This window comes from Oncorhynchus clarkii, chromosome 7 (assembly GCF_045791955.1).
Source record: "Oncorhynchus clarkii lewisi isolate Uvic-CL-2024 chromosome 7, UVic_Ocla_1.0, whole genome shotgun sequence".
NCBI classification, from domain to species: domain Eukaryota; kingdom Metazoa; phylum Chordata; class Actinopteri; order Salmoniformes; family Salmonidae; genus Oncorhynchus; species Oncorhynchus clarkii.
In genome coordinates, this window is record NC_092153.1 from 22214001 (window position 1) to 22235270 (window position 21270).

Here is a 21270-nt window from a genome sequence, read left to right on the forward strand (position 1 = left end):
AATCACGACCGTGTATCTAAATTATTAAGATGATAAAATGTCATATGTATGTCATCTTTGTATATATACATCCATAATCGAATCTCACCAGTCTCTGAACTCTTTAGATAATTGAAAATCATCTTTATTTGCAAATGGATATGGCAAATAACTAAATACTGTAGAAACATGCATACATAGTTAAATACATATACAAATAATATAGGTCTATGAAGTCTGAACTGGCCAATAATACAAAAGAGTTAATAGGTATGCTATAACACAATACAATAGGCTATGCATCAGGGATCTCCAACCCTGTTCCTGGAAAGCGAGCGTCCAGTAGATTTTCACTCCAAACCCTAATCTAGCACAGCTGATTCTAATAATTAGTTGGTTGATAAAGCTGGTTGTTAGTTTCAACTGGGATTGGAGCAAAATATCTACAGTAGGGTAGCTCTCTAGGAACAGGGTTGGAGACCCCTGCTATACATCACGAACACACACAGTGCGTGTACAAAAATATACAACTATTAACCCAGCAGCAAATATTTACATCTTCTATAAAATGATCCAAAACAGATGACACAAGTTGAGGCATTTTTTAATCCCGCTGTTATTGCTGTTTATACTAAACGAATTGTTCAGAATATTGTTCATGGAAATAATAATATGCATTAGAGAGAGAGAGAGAGAGGAGGACTGGAGTATATTAGGTTTCATTGGCGTCATAACCCATTTTAAACCAAAACTTGCCAATAGGCAGAAGAGGGAGGAAATGTGTCCTGCGGTAAGCCTAGACAACTCTAACTAAACAGTCTCATCAATGTTACGTTCTTGAGGAGCTTGGTTCATCGAAAATACTGTGGTGTGGATAAGATGACCGATTTAAATTATGTTGAAATGTGTCATTACTCTTGACCAGTGGAGGCACACTTCTCCGCTACATACAGTGTCATTGCAACAAAACAAAAAAAATAATCTCAAGTACAGTTGTGTAGTTGACTAGCATGTGATGAAATAGAGTTGGAAAAACAGAATCATCCCAGAGCCAGTTCTTCAGTAATACATCAGATTTGGAAATACACACTATAAATATAGAATTGTAAGATCACAAGTGAAAACCACACCAATCATACTTTCTAAAAGTACATTAATACCTACAAAAAACATTTGGCTTAGTATATGCACAACATTACATACTATTTTGAGGAAGTAGTTACAGGAACTATTCATTACATAGTTTGTGAAACTAGCGCTTGAATGTCAAAACTGCCTGGGGAAACTATGATGGTTTGTTCTCCTTTAGTCGCGTCTTCCACCTTCAGCGTCTTCCACCTTCCACCTGTTCCATCTACAAGTCTTGTAAATGCCAGGGAGGTAAGCAGCGACTGGAATCTCTAGTGTTCAGCTCATACAAGGTTAGTGATTCTAACATGTACAAATAAGGAGGCGGGAGGAATACTGGTTCCGTCCTTAGACAGGAGGTGGATGTGACGGTATCCTGGAAAAGGGAGTAAAACAGCTGTAGTAGACCATTCATCCCATCGTATTAAATGCTATTACGTGTGACTGTCATATTAGGAGGTTATATAATGAGTTTGTATGAAACGCTTAAATAACATGGATGAGCCTCACCTTGCTGAATACATGAGAAAGGCAAGGTATACTGTCCGACAAAATCATTCCTTGACGCCTTGTCGTAGTCCTCCACCACAAAGCGTACCAGGGCCAGTTCAGGCGCATGGATGGTGAACCGCAAAGTGTCATACCACACTGGATTGAACCCTGAGCAAACACAATTCATTAATATATAAAATAATAGAAGATAATACTGTACTATACTGCTTTAATGTATCAGCATTTCTGTAAAAAGTCACATTGTAAGCATTTATGTGATTGGGATTTAATGGGTGTGTATATTACCATTGTTGTCTATGTATCTGGTCTCCTGCTTGGCCTGGTCTAGAGGAACTCCATGGATCTCCACTCTCACAAACGGGTCCACAACGGAGCTCTCCTTGATATTCACTTTGGGAAGCTGCTGTCCACTGATCACCTTGAAAAACACACACAAATATATACACACACAATGGGAGCACTTTAGGTTAGATCGGAAGGCTAGCGTTCCACTTGGTTTCTGTAGTTTTTCTGTTGTGGCTCAGGTTGTGTCTTAGGTAGGTCTCCGTTTGTTATTTGTACCTGAATGCAGAGACTGAGGGGTCGGTAGCCTTCCCGGTTAATTGGAACCTCCGGATCGAAACTCCTCTCTGACATCCTCATGAAATCAGGTTTGAGGACGTAGCCACAGCGGCCATTTTGACCAAACAGTCCATCGTTGAGGTCCATCTCAACCCCTGCTGTCTGGAAATTCAACGCAACTGAGGAAGCGAGGAAAACAGAGAAATTAACCAACTGATCCGAACAGAAGCATAAGCTTAACTAGCTTCACAAAGCCATGTTTGGAAAAACGGAAATTTATATTTTGTTTAATCATTGTGTCGTGCCTTAGAACGACCTAAAACGCCCATCACCTATTTGAGTCCCTGTGTTCCACATTTCCTGTGGGTTGAAGTTGGAGGAGTCTGTTCTGAGGCCACTGGGATAAACCCTGGTCAGTTGCCTGGCATTGTGACGCACAAACTCTGCCCCTGGGCGAGAAAGGCAGTTAAACCATACATGAGATGAGCTTGAGGAACCATGCAATTGAACAGTACACATACAAAGCACTGTGTCTTCTAGTCATTCTGCCTCTGTTTACGGCCCTTACCTCTGAATGAATAACTGACTAAATCTCACTAATCAGGCAACATTTCCTTTTAGTAAATCAACAACTTTTGGCTTCTGTTTTGTGGTCCAAACAGAACGACACAAACTGTCCTGAGTGAGTAAGTGACTGGTTGATCCTGACTGATGATGTTGTGAGCTACAGTAGAGATTCAGGCCCCACCTGCCTCTCTCAAGTGTTTGCGGGCTTTGGACTCTGTGAAGGAGGATATCTCGTAGAACTTGGAGTGAATGCGGGAGTGCTTGAAGCTGCTGAAGTGGACACTCTTGCAGTAAACCACGCAGTCCGACAGCTCCTTTGACAGACGCTGCTTCGATTTCTGAGGAAAAGAACGAGAGTTGAATTGAATAAACCTTATTGATCCACAGCTGGGAAATTGGAGTGTTGACCTTTTCTAAGCTACATTCAATTCAACCACATATAAATTGGGCAATGGCTTGGACAATACTGCACTAAGAGGATTGGATATACACAGTAAAACCCTAGTTTTGAGAGCAACGTGGCACTCGTTGCAGTTTGAGAGGAGGAGTGGAGTGCAGCTAGCCCTGGGTGAAAGCAGCAAGTGGACCAAGGCAACCCCAATATGGAGTAAGTGATACTTCACTATGAAGCCAACCACAGTAGGGCTGCCAGTGCCAATCAGGCTTCGATGACCGAAAGCTTGAGGTATGCAGGCAGGCACAAGGCCAGACTAATTAGCAATGCAACCAGGTGTCCCAGTCTTAGTGCACACCTGGGCTGCCTCTATATGAAAGCCGATCCGGAGCCGAACACAAACAGAGACTCTGAGCTACAGTCCCGTCTGTAGGACAGGACATCATCAGAGTAAGTTACACCAGGGCCAAGGGCATCCCAGAGCTCACTGCTCCTGTAGACAGCTGGCTTTACCTCTGATTACCATATTGATCAAACCATGTCAACCCTAGTATGGCATTCTCATCCATGGCTTTCGTTAAACATAGAGTATCAATGTTAAAAGATGTCTTCAATCCATGGACTCCATCTAATCTGTTCATGGGCACTGCTTGTTATTGAGCGATATCATGAAAGAACCAAGAATAAAGGTGCTTCCCCGACTTCAATTAAGTGTCTCGTTTTAGAGGGCTCTCTACCTCTTTCCTACAGGCAGTCAGTCAGCCTTCTCTCTCAAAACAGTAGTACAGTCTTGAAAGAGAGTTGGTACCGTCGGCTCTCTCGTCCTCTCTCTCTCTCTCCATGGCTACCTCTAGTGTTCGTATGGCACCGTTAGGAGGCTCACTTGGTATAGTCCCTGGCTTTAGCCCTATATCTTTCATGAGCGATGTCAGAGTTGAACGCAACCCTTGGACAATATCAGTCCTATAAAAGTGTTATAACTTGGCTAAGTCAACACAGAAGATTCAGACAAAGAGGATACTCTTTTTGCCCTGATGGAGTTGAGGGACAATGGGGGAGTGAGTGACGGACGTCTTATGCTAAGTGGATTTGAGAGCGGGAGATGGAGTTGAGGAGGAGTGACAGTGAAATATATCGGACTACATCCAGGCAGGCCCAGAGTTTAGTGACAGGACTAGGGTTGCAAAGCTACCGGTAGTTTACCAAAGTTACCGGTAGTTTACCAAAGTTACCGGTAGTTTACCAAAGCTACCGGTAGTTTACCAAAGCTACCGGTAGTTTACCAAAGCTACCGGTAGTTTACCAAAGCTACCGGTAGTTTACCAAAGCTACCGGAAGCCTCAGTCTTTTTGATAATTAACAGAACATCTATGGCAGTCTAACATAACTTTGGTCATTTATACTTGAATATCTTTTTTAAAAATGTATTCATATATAGTATTCATTTTATATATCTGTGTCCATATAGAGAAAATAGCCTAAGTAATGAAAAAAAAACATTACTCAGCAATGGCATTATTTTCAATGAACTCTGCAACTCCTCCAACTATTGACATTTTTTACAACTGCCACCAGTTTTGTGGCAAAACATTAACAACAAATGTTGACATAGTAAATAACTAAAAGTGTGTAAAAAATAGATATATAAAAAGGATATTTCATGCTGAAACACTCATGTTAAATACCAATGGTATTTACTAAGTTGATGGTTTATATTTAGGATAATGTTTTACAGCTTTGCCATTCTATCATCTTATTGAATTATTTCCTATATTTTACATGTGATAGGCCACACAGAGGGACAAAGATAATTACAGACACCTGTGATAATCTGAAGTACCCAAAAAGGGTGAAAGATGCCAAAATTCTAGTAGTTTACTGGTAAACTTCTAAAGTGTCCAGTAATATACCCTCCCTTTGAAACCCTAGACAAGAGACACAGACAAACGTCTTGCAGGTCGATCCCTAGAGGAAGTGGTGAGAGGTCGGACAGCTCCGGCCGAGGATCAGTAGCCCACCTTGGCTGTCACTGCAGAGGTTATCCTCGTCAATGTCGCATGCACAATTGCACACACAGGCACCCACCCACCCACACACACACCAGTAGCCTACCTTGGCCATGCGTCGGAGGCTGTTGCTGTGTAGGCTGTCCTCATCGATGTCAGCCGCCTCGTCCTCGTCGCTCACCTCTCCTGTCAGGGAGTCCTCCGGCTCCACCGGCCCGTTCAGACTCTCCTCCAGACCTCCGATCTTCTTCCCCTTGAGAAGAATCTTCCCCCTCAGCTCCTGTCAGTCAGAACAATGGATCTAGATCGTTTCATCACCAGGGAATAGATATCATGCTTCTGTACCAGGGCATGTTTCAGAAAGCCTCTCGACAGCACGTCTCTCTCAACCTCTCTCTCTATTGCATATTGGTAACGTAACACAGATAGATATTTAGAGTCACCTACGTACTTGATGACTGTGGGCACAGTATGCAACAAACACTCGGGCAGAACAAATATACATCATGCACAGACAGAAAATAGTCTTTGCATTGAGATGCAGGGCATATAAAGTCTGTCTTCACTGTCCTACATGGACCTGCAGGTCATGCCCAATACAATGTCGAAAGACTGAGATAACAATCAGTCATATTCTATTCAGTGCTGAGGGAACAATATTGTGTCTATTTTAATAATTCACGGTGCCAGTGTTGCATCTTACAGCACAGATCACATGGCTCGGGAGGCACTGATAGAAAGGTAGGTAGTGAAAGTGAAGGTGAACTGACAGGTCACTCTACAGTGGGGTTTCCCAAACTCGGTCCTGGGGGCCCCCCCACTCTTCCTTTAATCTGGGTTCTATGTTCAAACTGTCAAATATATGCATTTTTTTTTCTTCATTTTTGCTTTCTGCCACATATTCAGTATTTGCATATCTCAAATGAGTATTCACACAATTGGCCTAGCGTCGTCCGGGTTAGGGAGGGTTTGGCCGGTAGGGATGTCCTTGTCTCATCGCGCACCAGCGACTCCTGTGGCGGGCGGCTGGCTTCCGGGTTGGATGAGCGCTGTGTTAAGAAGCAGTGCGGCTTGGTTGGGTTGTGTTTCGGAGGACGCATGACTTTCGACCTTCGTCTCTCCTGAGCTCGTACGGGAGTTGTAGCGATGAGACAAGATAGTAACTACTAATAATTGGATTCTACGAAATTGGGGAGAAAAAGGGGGGTCAAAATAATACAAAAATAAAATTATGTACATTCTGTACACTGACTCCACCCGAAAGGGTTTTGTTGAGGGCGGCAGGTAGCCTACAGGGCGGCATGTAGCCTAGCCTAGAGCCTAGCCTAGAGGGTGGCAGGTAGCCTAGAGCAAGGTTTGCCAAACTTGGTCCAAAATTGTTCACTCGCTCCCTCGAGCTAAATTGAGCACCGTGGGGGCAACGTTAGTGAATTGGACCTCCACTTAAGATGGCAATCAAACTGCTTCCGGTTTCGACTGGGATTCCCCCGAGGGAAAGTGGATAGTGCAAGAGCTGAGGGGGTAAAAATAATGTGTTTGGACTGCAGCCCATGGCAATTTGACAAACTCAATATGGCCGCCGGTCCACGCATTGCAGAACGCTGGCTTGAATTGGAATAGTAATGTCCGTTGTAGTAATTGTATTTCTGTGGGGACAATTCTGTCCTATCACCACCACGCTACGTTTGCCCTTGCCATGCTGTGGTGAGAGTCAGATCAGAGCAGATTACCTGGCAACTGTTCCTGGTGCCTGCCTTACCTCAGGAGAAGGAAAGCTGACGGGTATCTTTCCATCCAGGGTGCTTTTCAGAAGCTTGTCCCCAAGGATGGTGTTGAGGTGTTGGGCCATGACTCGCTGCTGTTCAACACCGCAGTGGTTCTCGGTGGACAGGATGACCGGGTACTCTGATACCTGGGAGGGGAGGAAGGGGAGAGTGAATAATTCAACACTGGACTGCAGCATTCTCAGTGTGAGGAGAAAGGCTATACCTGCTACCAGTTTATATACACCAGCGGCTTCTCCACTGTGGCAGACAGGACAGGGGTCGCATGGAGCAGCCCAGGCCACCATCCAGTTGCAGACAGACAGAGAGTGAGTCCCAAACGACCCCCCACTATGTAGTCCATCCACTACATTCTGGGCTGTCCTGTATGATTGTCTGCATCCCAAATGGCACCTTATTCCCTATGCAGTGCACTACTTTTGACCAGGGTCCTGAAACCCTGACACACAACATGAACCTGACTGTTTTGGCACAGAATAGGATAAGTCTTTGACAGGCTGGTTTACTGTGTGAGGGCTCGGCTTTCTGAAAGGGCCGTGGCTTTGGGATATCATGATGGAATGATCCCCCTCCTGACTCATACACATATAATGAGGTGCTGAGTGAGGAGTGTGTTGATACTGCAAGGTACTGCAAGTTCTTGGATTCCTGTGTGCAAAGTACTGCACTGGTAACGGACCATGAAAATGCTAAACAATGATTGGATCTGAATAGTTGAAAACACCCCTGTATTCTGCACTGATATGTAAACATTATGTCACGATACCGCAGAGAATACCTGTGAAGCCTACCATACAAAGAAGTTTAATCTTGTCATTACAATTTTTTTCTGAATAAATAAATACCTTGAAGGCATAGTTTCTCAGTGCGATCACAACATCTTTGAAGAGGATCTTGGAGGTGAAGGTGTGTCCGTGGTAGACGATAGGCTCTCCATTGGGACCGTCCCAACAGTCTACTTCTACACACCGACAGCCTCGCTTCAAAGCCCTAACGAAGAAGAAACAAGTTAGCCTTTTTGGACTTTGTCCCAGAGTATATTCATTTTTAATGGACATCGATCAACCCCTCTGATTCTGTCTTCTAAAAGTTATGTCGTAATTCACCTCAAGACAGAGATCAAAATCATCTTCCAATACAAAGGATAAACCACTCTCAAGAACGGCCTACTAAGCCTTCCCATCAGCCACCACTGGCGTAGTGTACATACCGTATGTATCCCTCGACACTGCTGTGTCCTCGAAGCTGGTCCTCCATCAGGTATGTGTTGTGTGAAGAGGAGATGAAGTAGTGGTTGAGGGGCTGAGTCATGTCCTGGTACAGGCTCTGCTGTCTGGGGTGGAAGATGGAGCCCTCAGCCGACGCCAGGTACATCAGGAAACCGTCGATAGACATGGCCTTCAGCAACTTCGCTGTGGAACAACAAACAAAGTCAAAAAAGAAAACATTGCTATCAGTTGAAACTATAGATTTATATTTTTCATTACAACCATCATGATATTCATTCAAATATATTGGCTCTTGGTTGAAATAGCAAGAACTGCTTGACCAGGGATGTTGACCTGATGATATGGTTATTGACCTGATTATTTGTAGGGTGTGATTGGTCAGCTATAGCCACAAATCATGCCAGGGTCAGAGGTCAGTACTACCTGTGTCGGAGGGTTCGTAGCGCTCGATGAGCTCCATGGCCAGCTGCTGAACCCCGTCCACCTCCTCCAGTTGTTCATCTCTCAGGAACTCCTCCAGGTCCCGCAGAGACAGCTTCTGTCCGTCGCCAGAGTAGTCCTGGAACACCCTGAGAACGTCCTCTCTCTGGGTCAACATCTTGTAGAACAGGACAAACTCATCATCCTCCAGAGTCCCCGTCTGAGACTTGTCTGCCGTCTGTAGATAAAATGGAGAAAGGTCTTCAGGCCTCAACAGACAACAGCAATGTACCAGAATCAAAGATATACAGTCTTATTAAGATGATCTCAGGGCTTTTACCATGAAGAGTCGGTGAGCGTGATGTTCGTTCATGTCCACGTTCATCATCTTCAGCAGGACCCTGATCTCCCGGAAGTTCATTCTGCCGTCATTGTTCTTATCAGCCTTCTTAAACCATTCACAGATCCACCTGGAAATGTCGCTTAAGGGAAATGTCATCATGCTACAGGGAAACCTTTGGAGCTATAACACAAACGATAGTCTGCTATACACATGTATAGTGCACTTCTTAACTTCATTAAGCAAACTAGCTAGGACTATGTATCGTATTTGGCCAGGTTCCTGTTAAGCACTTTGTGACAACTGTTGACATATACAGGGCTTTGCAAATACATTTGATTGATTGGTTTAGCTTGTCAGAAAGGATACTGGTCAAGCTTCTCACTCTCGCCCATGTTCTCCAGGTTCTCGATCAGCTTCTTCATGCCTTTGATCCAGGACTGGGCCTCATCCGCCGAGTCTGCCACCAGGTCCAGGTTCCCACGGCGACCACGGAACACCAGGGTGAAGCAGCGGTCCGGGGGAAACTCGTCTGCGATGCTGAGCAAAACCTCTGACTGGTGGCCCTCACGCACTGTCTCCACGTCACTCACAGAGACTGTTGAAAGGGAAAAGAGAAGCGGAATACTATCTACTTAGGTATCTCTTTAGGTATTTATCTCCTTAGGTGTTCTTTAGGCCCTTTGCTCCACTTGTGGCTAAAGGGAATACGTAAAGTCTTTAGGTACATGGTGAACCCTGTAGCCCAATATTCTCACTCACTTCAGTGATGATAAAACTAGACCCCTGCCACAACAAAATGACTCAAATGAGAGTACAAAACATTAGGAACAACTGCTTTTTCCATGACATAGACTGACCAGGTGAATCCAGGTGTCACTGACCAGGTATCACTTGTTAAAACCACTTCAATCAGTGTAGATGAAGGGGGACGAAAGGATTTTTAAGCCTTGAGACAATTGAGACATGGATTGTGTATGTGTGCCATTCAGAGGGGGAAATGAGCAAGACAAAAGATTTAAGAGCCTTTGAACGGAGTATGGTAGTAGTTGCCAGGCGCACTGGTTTGAGTGTGTCAAGAACTGCAACATTGCTGTGTTTTTTTCACGCTCAACAGCTTCCTGTGTGTATCAAGAATGGTCTACCACCCAAAGGACATCCAGCCAACTTGACACAACCTTGGGAAGCACTGGAGTCAACATGGGCCAGCATCCCTGTGGAACAATTTCGACACCTTGTAGAGTGCATGCCACGGCGAATTGAGGCTGTTCTGAGGGCGAAAAGGGGTGCAACTCAATATTAGGAATGTTTTGTCCACTCAGTGTATAGCCTGCTGCCGAACATAATCTTATGGACAATCATATAATAAGTATCATATGTGACAAAATGTGTGTCAGTAGGTGATGTTGCCTAAACATTGTCTAGGCATGTAAATGTCACTACTCACATGTGGAGTGGGCGTTCCCGGCCTTCTTGGACTTGTACCAAATGGTCATGCAGTCCTCCTGCAGCTTGAAGTAGCGCTGCTTCTTCCAGGTGCGAGACTTAATCTTCCTCATCACCGTGCCAACAATCATGGACTGGAGGTTGTCATCGCCCTGGATACCTGATCAGACACATTAGGGAAAGAAGGTGTCAAGGCCCAGATAACTGTCCTGTCCTGACATACATTATGGCTACTGCTCAATATCAGTCAACAGTAGCCTGGTCTCAGATCTGTTGGTGCCGTCTTGTCAACTCGTACAGATCTGGGATCAGTCTAAGGACATTCACCTCAGTCTCGCACAGACCCATAGAGTCATTACGCACTACCCACTGGGCAGACACTGGTTGAATCAACGTTGTTTGAACGTCATTTGTCTACGTATTGTGACGTGGAATCAACGTGGAAAACGTAAAAACATTCAAAATCATTTTCATCCTATATTCAATATATATTGGGGGATTGAAATTATGTCAAATTTCATATATGATAGACATTTTATTTGACCTTGTTTCAATGTTGATAGTAAAATTGTATTTTTAAATCAACGTCATTGTTTCAACATCATGCCATCAACCTAAATAACGAGGTATTGAAATAAAATGTGAAGGCACAGTCCAACAATTCTTGCCTGAACAGGGACTACTACTGGTATGAGGGGGAAATGCATTTCAGTGAGAACAAGTCTACCATCCAGATGCCTACATCTATGTACCATACTTAGCTTTGAAAACAAGCTGTGTTCGTTTCAGCTGAGTTATTATGTAAACACAGATTGACACTGATCAGCTTCCATACTCAGTTGCGTAGACTACCTAAATAACCCTAGCCCTAACCTATCAATCATTAATTTGTTGACAAACTGGATATTGAATGGTGAACGCAATTGATATGTTGAATTCACTTCTCCATCTCAACCAAAAATCCAAGTTCAAGAATAGCATTAAATCAAATCAAACTTTAAATGAACTTGAAATAAAGTTTGATTTGATTTAGTCCTATTCTTCAACTTATATTTTTGGTTGAGATGGCGACATGAATCCTACATATTAATAATTTGTAGATTAAATTAGAAATCCATCAACCATCCTTCATATAAAAGACAATATCCATTATTATTAATATAATGAATTTTGCATCCTATTGATAGGGCTAATGGTAACTACTTCTAAACTTCCAAAGATCCAATCAACCATGGATGAATGATGGTATACCTAACTACATGTTGAAATGATGGGCTGCATTTACACAGGCAGCCCAATTATGATATTGTTTCCACTAATTGGTATTTTTACCAAATCACATCAGCTCCTTTTCAGAGTAAAAAGATCAATTAGTGAAAAAAAATATCAGAATTGGGCTGCCTGTGTAAATGCAGCCAAAGTGTCCTTTGTTGGGTAAATCAGATGTCAATGTAGCCTACATAAACTCAGCCTCACTCCGAATTGCCTTTCACATACAGCTTGTGTTAGAAAAGTTAGAAGAGTTACTTTAAAAACAATTTAACGTTATTTAGGTAGTCAACTCAAATGAGTATGGAAGTTGATCAAGGTCAAAATGTATTGAGATGATAGGTCAGCTAAAGCGAACACAGCTTGTTTCCAAAGCTAACAGGGTACATAGAGGTAGGCATCTGGATGGTAGACTTGTTCTCACTTAAATGCATTACCCCTCATATACCAGTAGGAGTCACTGTTCAGGCAGAAATCATTGGACTTTGTCTTCACACGTTATCTCAATATACCACTTTATTTAGGTTGATACAGTAGCATGACGAAACAACGACACTGATTCAAACATACCATTTTACTACAACATTGAAACAAGGTCAAATAAAATATGTCTAATCAAATCTAAATTTCAGCATCATTTCAACCACCCAATTGAATATACAATCAAAAATATTTTTTACGTTTCTGTGGAATTTTCAACGCAGTTTCAACGTGTACATAGTTCTGATGATTATGTTGAAATTAGATTGATGTAACAACCTGTTAATCAGGTTAAGTCAATGTATTTCAGTTAACATTTTACCCTCATTTTTATGCTTACAAAGCTGGTTGAAATGAGATGACTTTTTTCATATCCAATGTATTTTTGCGTTAATTCCACGTGGCAAATGACGTTGAAACAACGTCGATTCAACCAGTGTGTGCCCAGTGGGTATTGTTCTGATCAATATGCATATTTATATCTCAAGAATAAACTTACGCAGGCCACATCCCATAGAAGCCATCGGTGGTTGTTTTACGCTTTTTCCACCTGCTGCCCAGCAAAAAGGTTGACAATTGTATGTATGGTAAGTCATCAGAATGTGTGAAGAGAGGAGAGGTGCTAAGATGAGAGGAAGAGAGGATAGGTGCTAGGATGAGACAGGATGAAAGCAAAGTTGTAATATTTTACAACCAAATGATAGTTCACAACGCTGTAAAGTCAATACTTAGAATGTCATATTACAAACTACAGCAGACTTGATATAAACAAATAATACATATTTTGTTTCACTCCCTGACTTTGCCAGAGTAGTTTTTGGATTTGACTCTCAACCTGTGATGTGTGCCCTGTTGGGTTCAATTGCATTTCTCTAATTGACTGAATTTAAATGGAATTTACCCCAATTTTATGGTCATTCTCACGAAACTGGCATTTGACCCACAAATTTTCTCTTGGATCACTGAGATATGAGATTTTCTTAAAACTGTATTGTTGGTTAAGGGCTTGTAAGTATTTCATGGTAAGGTCTACACGCAACAAATAAAATTGGATTTGATTAGGATCTTTACTTCTATCTATTTCATCATAATTATATTTTTTTCTGATATTATGCATTTTATAACAATTTCCACAACTACCAATGTAACAATTGTCATTACCGCAACAGTTTTGCATGGACTCACTTTGTGGGGAATAATCGTGTTTAACACGATTTTTGAATGACTACCTCATCTCTGTACCCCACACATAAAATTATCTGTAAGGTCCCTCAGTCGAACAGTGAATTTCAGACAGATTCGTCAACAATGACCAGGGAGATTTTCCATTGACTCAAAAAGAAGGGCACCTATTGGTAGATGGGTAAAAATAAAAAAAAGCAGACATTGAATATTCCTTTGAGCATGGTGAATTTATTAATTAAACTTCGGATGGTGTGTCAATACACCCAGTCACTACAGGCATCCTTCTGGACTCAGTTTCCTGAGAGGAAGGAAACTACTCAGGGGTTTTCACCATGAGGCCAATGGTGACTTTAAAACAAATAATTTAATTGCTGTGATAGGAGAAAACTGAGGATGGATCAACAACATTGTAGTTACTCCACAATACTAACCTAATTGACAGAGGGAAAAGAAGGAAGCTTGTACAGAATATAAATATTCCAAAACATGCATCCTGTTTGTAACAAGGCACTAAAGTAATACTGCAAAAAAAATGTGACAAAGCAATTAACTTTTTGTCCTGAATACAAAAATGTTATATTTGGGGCAAATCCAATGCAACACATTACGGAGTACCACTCCTCATATTTTCAAGCATAGTGGTGGCTGCATCATGTTATGTGTATGCTTGTAATCGTTAAGGACTGAGGAGTTTTTCAGGATAAAAAATAAACAGAATGGAGCTAAGCGCAGGCAAAATCCTAGAGGAAAAGATTAATTCACCTTTCAGCAGGACAATAACCTAAAACAAACACAAGGTCAAATCTACACTGTAGTTTCTTACCAAGAAGACAGTGAATTCCTGAGTGGCCAAGTTAAAGTTTTGACTGAAATGGTGTTTTAGAATGTGGATATTTGTGATTAAAAAGGTACTATAGATACAATTCTGGATTGAATGGGACGGTATAACACAATATGCCTATAAAGTATCTACAGCTGAAGTCGGAAGTTGACATACACCTTAGCCAAATACATTTAAACTCAGTTTTTCACAATTCCTGACATTTAAAAATCCCTGTTTTAGGTCAGATAGGATCACCACTTTATTTTAAGAATGTGAAATGTCAGAATAACAGTAGAGAGAAGGATTTATTTCAGCTTTTATTTCAATCATCACATTCCAAGTGGGTCAGAAGTTTACATAGACCCAATTAGTATTTGGTAGCATTGCCTTTAATTGTTTAACTTGGGTCAAACGTTTTGGGTAGCCTTCCACAAGCTTCCCACAATAAGTTGGTTCTATTTTGGCCCATTCCTCCTGACAGAGCTGGTGTAACTGAGTCAGGTTTCTAGGCCTCCTTGCTTGCACATACTTTTTCAGTTCTGCCCACAACTTTTCTCTACTTTGATGTCCTTAAGCCATTTTGCCACAATTTTGGAAGTATGCTTGGGGTCATTGTCCATTTGGAAGACCCATTTGCGACCAAGCTTTAACTTCCTGATTGATGTCTTGAGATGTTGGTTGCTTCAATATATTCACATAATTGTCCTCCCTCATGATGCCATATATTTGTGAAGTGCACCGGTCGCTCATGCAGCAAAGCACCCCCACAACATGATGTTGACACCCCCGTGCTTCACGGTTGGAATGGTGTTCTTTGGCTTGCAAGCATCCCCTTTTTCCTCCAAACATAACGATGGTCATTATGGCCAAACAGTTCTATTTTTGTTTCATCAGACCAGGGGACATTTCACCAAAAAGTATGATCTTTGTCCCCATGTGCAGTTGCAAACCGTAGTCTGACTTTTTTATAGTGGTTTTGGAGCAGTGGCTTCTTCCTTGCTGAGCGGCCTTTCAGGTTATGTCGATATAGGACTTGTTTAACTGTGGCTATAGATACTTTTGTACCTGTTTCCTCCAGCATCTTCACAATGTTCTTTGCTGTTGTTCTGGGATTGAATTGCACTTTTCGTACCAAAGTAAGTTCATCTCTAGGTGACCTGAGCGGTATTACGGCTGCGTGGTCCCATGGTGTTTATACTTGAGTACTATTGTTTGTACAGATGAACGTGGTACCTTCAGGCATTTGGAAATTGCTCCCAAGGATGAACCAGACATGTGGAGGTCTACAATTCTTCTTCTGAGGTCTTGGCTGATTTCCTTTGATTTTTCCATGATGTCAAGCAAAGAGGCACTGAGTTTGAAGGTAGGCCTTGAAATACATCCACAGGTACACCTCCAATTGACTCAAATGATGTCAATTAGCCTATCAGAAGCTTCTAAAGCCATGACATCATCGTCTGGAATTTTCCAAGCTGTTTAAAGGCACAGTCAACTTAGTGTATGTAACCTTCTGACCAACTGGAATTGTGATAGAGTGAATTATAAGTGAAATAATCTGTCTGCAAACAATTGTTGGAAAAATTACTTGTGTGATGCACAAAGTAGATATCCTAACCAACTTGCCAGAACTATAGTTTGTTAACAAGAAATGTGTGGAGTGGTTGAAAAACTAGTTTAATGACTCGAACCTAAATGTATGTAAACTTCTGACTTCAACTGTAAATATGTGAGATATGAAAAAGCGTGTGCGAGCAAGGAGGCCTACAAATCTGACTAATGTCATGGAATGGGCCAAAATTCACCCAACTTATTGTGGGAAGCTTGTGGAAGGCTCCCCCAAAACGTTTGACCCACGTTAAACAATTTAAAGGAAATGCTACCAAATACTAATTGAGTATATGTAAACATCTGACCCACTGGGAATGTGATGAAAGAAATAAAAGCTGAAATACACTGCTCATAAATTAAAGGGAACACTAAAATAACACATCCTAGATCTGAATGAATGAAATATTCTTATTAAATACTTTGTTCTTTACATAGTTGAATGTGCTGACAACAAAATCACACAAAAATGATCAATGGAAATCAAATGTATCAACCCATGGAGGTCTGGATTTGGAGTCACACTCAAAATTAAAGTGGAAAACCACACTACAGGCTGATCCAACTTTGATGTAATGTCCTTAAAACAAGTCAAAATGAGGCTCAGTAGTGTGTGTGGCTTCCACGTGCCTGTATGACCTCCCTACAACGCCTGGACATGCTCCTGATGAGGTGGCGGATGGTCTCCTGAGGGATCTCCTCCCAGACCTGGACTAAAGCATCCGCCAACTCCTGGACAGTCTGTGGTGCAACGTTGGTTGGTGGATGGAGCGAGACATGATGTCCCAGATGTGGTCAATTGGATTCAGGTCTGGGGAATGGGCGGGCCAGTCCATAGCATCAATGCCTTCCTCTTTCAGGAACTGCTGACACACTCCAGCCACATGAGGTCCAGCATTGTCTTGCATTAGGAAGGAGGAACCCAGGGCCAACCGCACCAGCATATGGTCTCACAAGGGGTCTGAGGATCTCATCTCGGTACCTAATGGCAGTCAGGCTACCTCTGTCCTGCACGGTGTTGGGCTGTAAGCACAACCCCCACCTGTGGATGTCGGGCCCTCATACCACCCTCATGGAGTCTGTTTCTGACCGTTTGAGCAGACACATGCACATGTGACCTGCTGGAGGTCATTTTGCAGGGCTCTGGCAGTGCTCCTCCTTGCACAAAGGCAGAGGTAGCGGTCCTGCTGCTGGGTTGTTGCCATCCTACGGCCTCCTCCACGTCTCCTGGTAGCGCCTCCATGCTCTGGACACTACGCTGACAGACACAGCAAACCTTCTTGCCACAGCTCGCATTGATGTGCCATCCTGGATGAGCTGCACTACCTGAGCCACTTGTGTGGGTTGTAGACTCCGTCTCATGCTACCACTAGAGTGAAAGCACCACCAGCATTCAAAAGTGACCAAAACATCAGCCAGGAAGCATAGGAACTGAGAAGTGGTCTATGGTCACCACCTGCAGAACCACTCCTTTATCACTCCTTTTGTCTTTCTAATTGCCTATAATTTCCACCTGTTGTCTATTCCATTTGCACAACAGCATGTGAAATTTATTGTCAATCAGTGTTGCTTCCTAAGTGGACAGTTTGATTTCACAGAAATGTGATTGACTTGGAGTTACATTGTGTTGTTTAAGTGTTCCCTTTATTTTTTTGAGCAGTGTATATCATTCTCTCTACTATTATTCCGACATTTCACATTCTTAAAATAAAGTGGGGATCCTAACTGACCTAAGACAGGTCATATTTACGAGGATTAAATGTCAGGAATTGTGAAAAACTGAGTTTAAATGTATTTGGCTAAGGTGTATGTAAACTTCCGACTTCAACTGTATATAGTTTAATGTAAACTTCAACTAGTATGCAATTGTTAGGACTGATGGACAAACTACAGCATCATATTTTGTGTTTTATTAAAATAAGGTTTTTCTAAAAGTACAATTTTATAAATCACATCTCGGTAATGAGAATTTGGGGTGAAAATGTACAAAATTCAGACACATTTTTTAGATTGATTTAAAATAAGAAACTGCCAAAAAACTAGACATCTTAGTCTTCAGAATTATAGTTTATTTTTGCAGATGCATCATGGTTTTGTAACAATTTGAAACGGACATGCTTAAAACTGGTTTCATGAGAATCACCCAAATGCTGCATAGCACAGCACTTTTTAAGTCCAGGATCAGCAGCCTCTTTGTCCAACCCTCATCCTCCTATCTTCGTCCATTCAGCCTGTACCAGCCGGGTGGAAAGCACCGGCTCTGTTTTGCTGTGTCATGTTTTCACTGAGTAGTCCAGTCTATGACTTTGTCCTCTTCTTGTTTTGAGAGGTGGAATTTCTGAGGGCAGCAGACACTCATGTTTTTTTTTTTAAATCTCTGCCATTGTTTGGAATGACATTCCGTTCACTCATCATAGCAATCCTATCTAGGTAGATTTATGAACAAGGTATAAAAATAGTTAATAATCCGCTTATCAACCTTCGCAGTGGAACTGAAACCCATCTAAAATAATGTCTGGTGGGACAAGAAGTTAATCCCTGTCCCAGGAAATGATCTCACACTTGGCCATGTTCATGACTGCTGACAACATCGCACCCAAAAAAAAAACGAATGGAAACACTTCTGATAGCATCCTCGCTGAGAAACGTTCGTTAAACAAATATGCAGAGTATGGTTGGTTTGCATATTAAACACACCTATCAAGCCTTTGAACTTCCAGAGCAAAAAGCAATAAAAAGTTAATGCAAAGCAATTCCATTTACTTAATCTAATTTGAATGATTCATTGTAAAACTATGGTTATTGTGATCGATGACACACCCCGCCATCGCAAAACTCACGCATCACTTATGCTGTTCTATTTGCAGTATGTTTAGCAATTGAGTTTCATTATTCATGTCTGCTATTGCTAATAAAATACCTTCTTTAAGTCTGCCTGTCTTCTTCTCATACTGACACTGGTTATACACATGTATGACATACAGTACCAGTCAAAAGTTGACAAACCTACTCATTCAAGGATTTTTTTCTGAATTTCTTACTTTTTTATACATTGCAGAATAATAGTGAAGACATCAAAACTATGAAATAACACATATTGAATCATGTAGCCAAAAATGTAACCAAAAAAAAAATGTTTTTAAATTTGAGATTCTTCAAAGTAGCCACCATGATGACATCTTTGCACACTCTTGGCATTCTCTCAACCAGCTTCATGAGGAATGCTTTTCCAACAGTCTTGAAGGAGTTCCCACATATGCTGAGCACGACCTCAAACCATCTCAATTGGTTTGAGGTAGGGTGATTGTGGAGGCTAGATCATCTGATGCAGCACTCCATCACTCTCCTTCTTGGTCAAATAGCTCTTACACAGTGTGTGCTGGGTCATTGTCCTGTTGAAAAACAAATGATAGTCCCAATAAGCGCAAACCAGATGAGATGGTGTATCGCTGCAGAATTCTGTGGTAGCCATGCTGGTTAAGTGTGGCTTAAATTCTAAATAAATCACAGACAGTGTCACCAGGAAAGCACCCACACACCACCACCTCCATGCTTCACGGTGGGAACCACACATGCGTAGATCATCTGTTCACCTGCTCTGTGTCTCACAAAGACACGGCGGTTGGAACCAAAAATCTCAAATTTGCAATCATCAGATCAAAGGAGAATTTTCCGACGGTCTAATGTCCATTGCTTGTGTTTCTTGGTCCAAGCAAGTCTCTTCTTATTATTGGAGTCCTTTAGTGGTGGTTTCTTTTTATCAATTCAACCATGAACCCTGAATCATGCAGTCTCCTCTGAACGGTTGATGTTGAGATGTGTCTGTTACTTGAACTCTGTGAAGCATTTATTTGGGCCACAATTTCTGAAGTTGGTAACTCGAATGAACTTATCCTCTACAGCAGAGGTAACGCTGGGTCTTCCTTTCCTGTGACGGTCCTCACGAGAGCCAGTTTCATAATAGCGCTTGATGGTTTTTGCGACTGCACTTGAAGAAACTTTCAATGTTCTTCAAATTTTCCGGATTGACTGACCTTCATGGCTTAAAGCAATGAAGGACTGACAATTCTCTTTGCTTATTTGAGCTGTTCTTGCCATAATATGGACTTGGTATTTTACCAAATAGGGCTATCTTCTGTATACAACCCCTGCCTTGTCACAACACAACTGTTTGGCTCAAACACATTAAGAAGGAAAGAAATTCCCCAAATTAACTTTTAACAAAGAACACCTTTTAATTGAAACGCATTCCAGGTGACTACCTCATGAAACTGGTTGAGAGAATGCCAAGAGCGTGCAAAGCTGTCATCAAGGCAAAGGGTGGCTACTTTGAAAATATAAAATATATTTTGGTTTGTTTAACACTTTTTTGGTTACTACATGATTCCATGTGTTATTTCATAGTTTTGATGTCTTCACTATTATTCTACAATGTAGAAAATAGTCCAAATTAAGAAAACCCTTGAATGAATATGTGTTTCCAAACTCTTGACTGGTACTGTATATACACAGTGTGTTATACATGTGTATAACTGGTGTCAGTATGAGAAGAGGACAGACAGACTTAAAGAAGGTATTATTATTATTTACAATGATGGCCTACCCTGTAGAAAACAGTAAAGAAACAAAAACTCTTGAATGAGTAGGTGTGTCCAAACTTATATATATATATATATATATATACATACACACTCACACACACACACACATTTTGTAGTCCAAACTATCCTCTCTACTGAGTCCATTTCCTCTACCTCTTCTAAATCTCTGTCATACCGTCTGACCACATCATTTCACTGGGTTCAGAAATAAAAACATGTCTCCCAAATAATTTAATTCATCCTCATCAGGAACCCTACAACACATTTAAATGTTACTAATTGAAGCTGGTTTCTCTCTACATACAATAGTCAGTAGGCTAGCAAACATGGGAGGAATTCATGTATTGACAGACATTAAATGAAAGGACAGCGGGCTGGAGAGAGGATAGCTACCGACTCACCCGATGGAGGGGCATCTCAGCTGGATCCAGGTGCGTCCTGTGCCTGTTGTGGTTCCGGAGCTTGAGACAGGGAGGGGAGCTGGCCCTGTCTGTCTGGCTGGGTCAGCTCTGGCTCTGCATGCCGCTGTAGAGAGCTGAGAGAGAGGCGGGCAGGGATAGCTGATCCTTACTGAGTCAACACAGTCGCCAACAACACTCGGACACACCCTTCCCATCCTCCACTCTCTCCCCCCCTCCATTCATCCAACCTCGTCTTTGTTGAGTTTTTTTCCATTCAAAGGGAGTGTTAAATGGGCAGTCAGTTTGAAATGTAATGAGCTGTACAAAGATCAAGTACCTGAGCCAACAGCCCAGATCAAAAACTATGTTATTACTTTAAGCTTCAGCTACACTGTTTATGTCTTCTTTTGATAAATATAAAAAGGCACTATTCATTCATAAATGAGGTGAAAGGCTATGTAGGTGCCCCAAACTGAAATACTGGGGTCATACTTTTCCATAAATGACTAACCCCATGTTACCAGCATTACTCTACTGTA

At 41.9% G+C, this 21270-nt stretch overlaps 1 protein-coding gene across 4 annotated transcripts; it reads right to left on the reverse strand.

The window, feature by feature from the left end:
- Positions 1-108: 108 nt before the first annotated feature.
- On the reverse strand, positions 109-20827 carry LOC139414164 (1-phosphatidylinositol 4,5-bisphosphate phosphodiesterase delta-4-like). Of its 4 annotated transcripts, none has more exons than XM_071162051.1 (16): positions 20732-20827; positions 12616-12669; positions 10369-10527; positions 9291-9519; positions 8922-9051; positions 8585-8819; positions 8143-8344; positions 7778-7922; positions 6908-7060; positions 5255-5428; positions 2930-3086; positions 2514-2630; positions 2182-2360; positions 1906-2038; positions 1618-1767; positions 109-1483 (listed from the first exon to the last, which is right to left on the reverse strand). In XM_071162051.1, the coding sequence occupies exons 2-16, from the start codon at positions 12638-12640 to the stop codon at positions 1392-1394; spliced, it is 2280 nt and encodes a 759-aa protein (XP_071018152.1). In that variant the 5' UTR covers positions 12641-12669; positions 20732-20827; the 3' UTR covers positions 109-1391. The 4 variants fall into 4 exon arrangements, with proteins under 4 accessions (XP_071018152.1, XP_071018150.1, XP_071018149.1 ...); XM_071162049.1 differs by having other exon boundaries at positions 2514-2624; positions 12616-12738; XM_071162048.1 differs by having other exon boundaries at positions 12616-12738.
- Positions 20828-21270: the final 443 nt, after the last annotated feature.

Bases quoted from the DNA above. Each gene is read 5' to 3' on its own strand.
- LOC139414164 (XM_071162048.1), bottom strand. From the start codon at position 12,712: ATGACTTACCATACATACAATTGTCAACCTTTTTGCTGGGCAGCAGGT. The intron at 9,520-10,368 runs GTGAGTAGTGAC...CCCTTTCAACAG, and splicing joins CGGGAACGCCCACTCCACAT to TCTCTGTGAGTGACGTGGAG. The intron at 1,768-1,905 runs GTAATATACACA...GTGTTTGCTCAG, and splicing joins CAGATACATAGACAACAATG to GGTTCAATCCAGTGTGGTAT.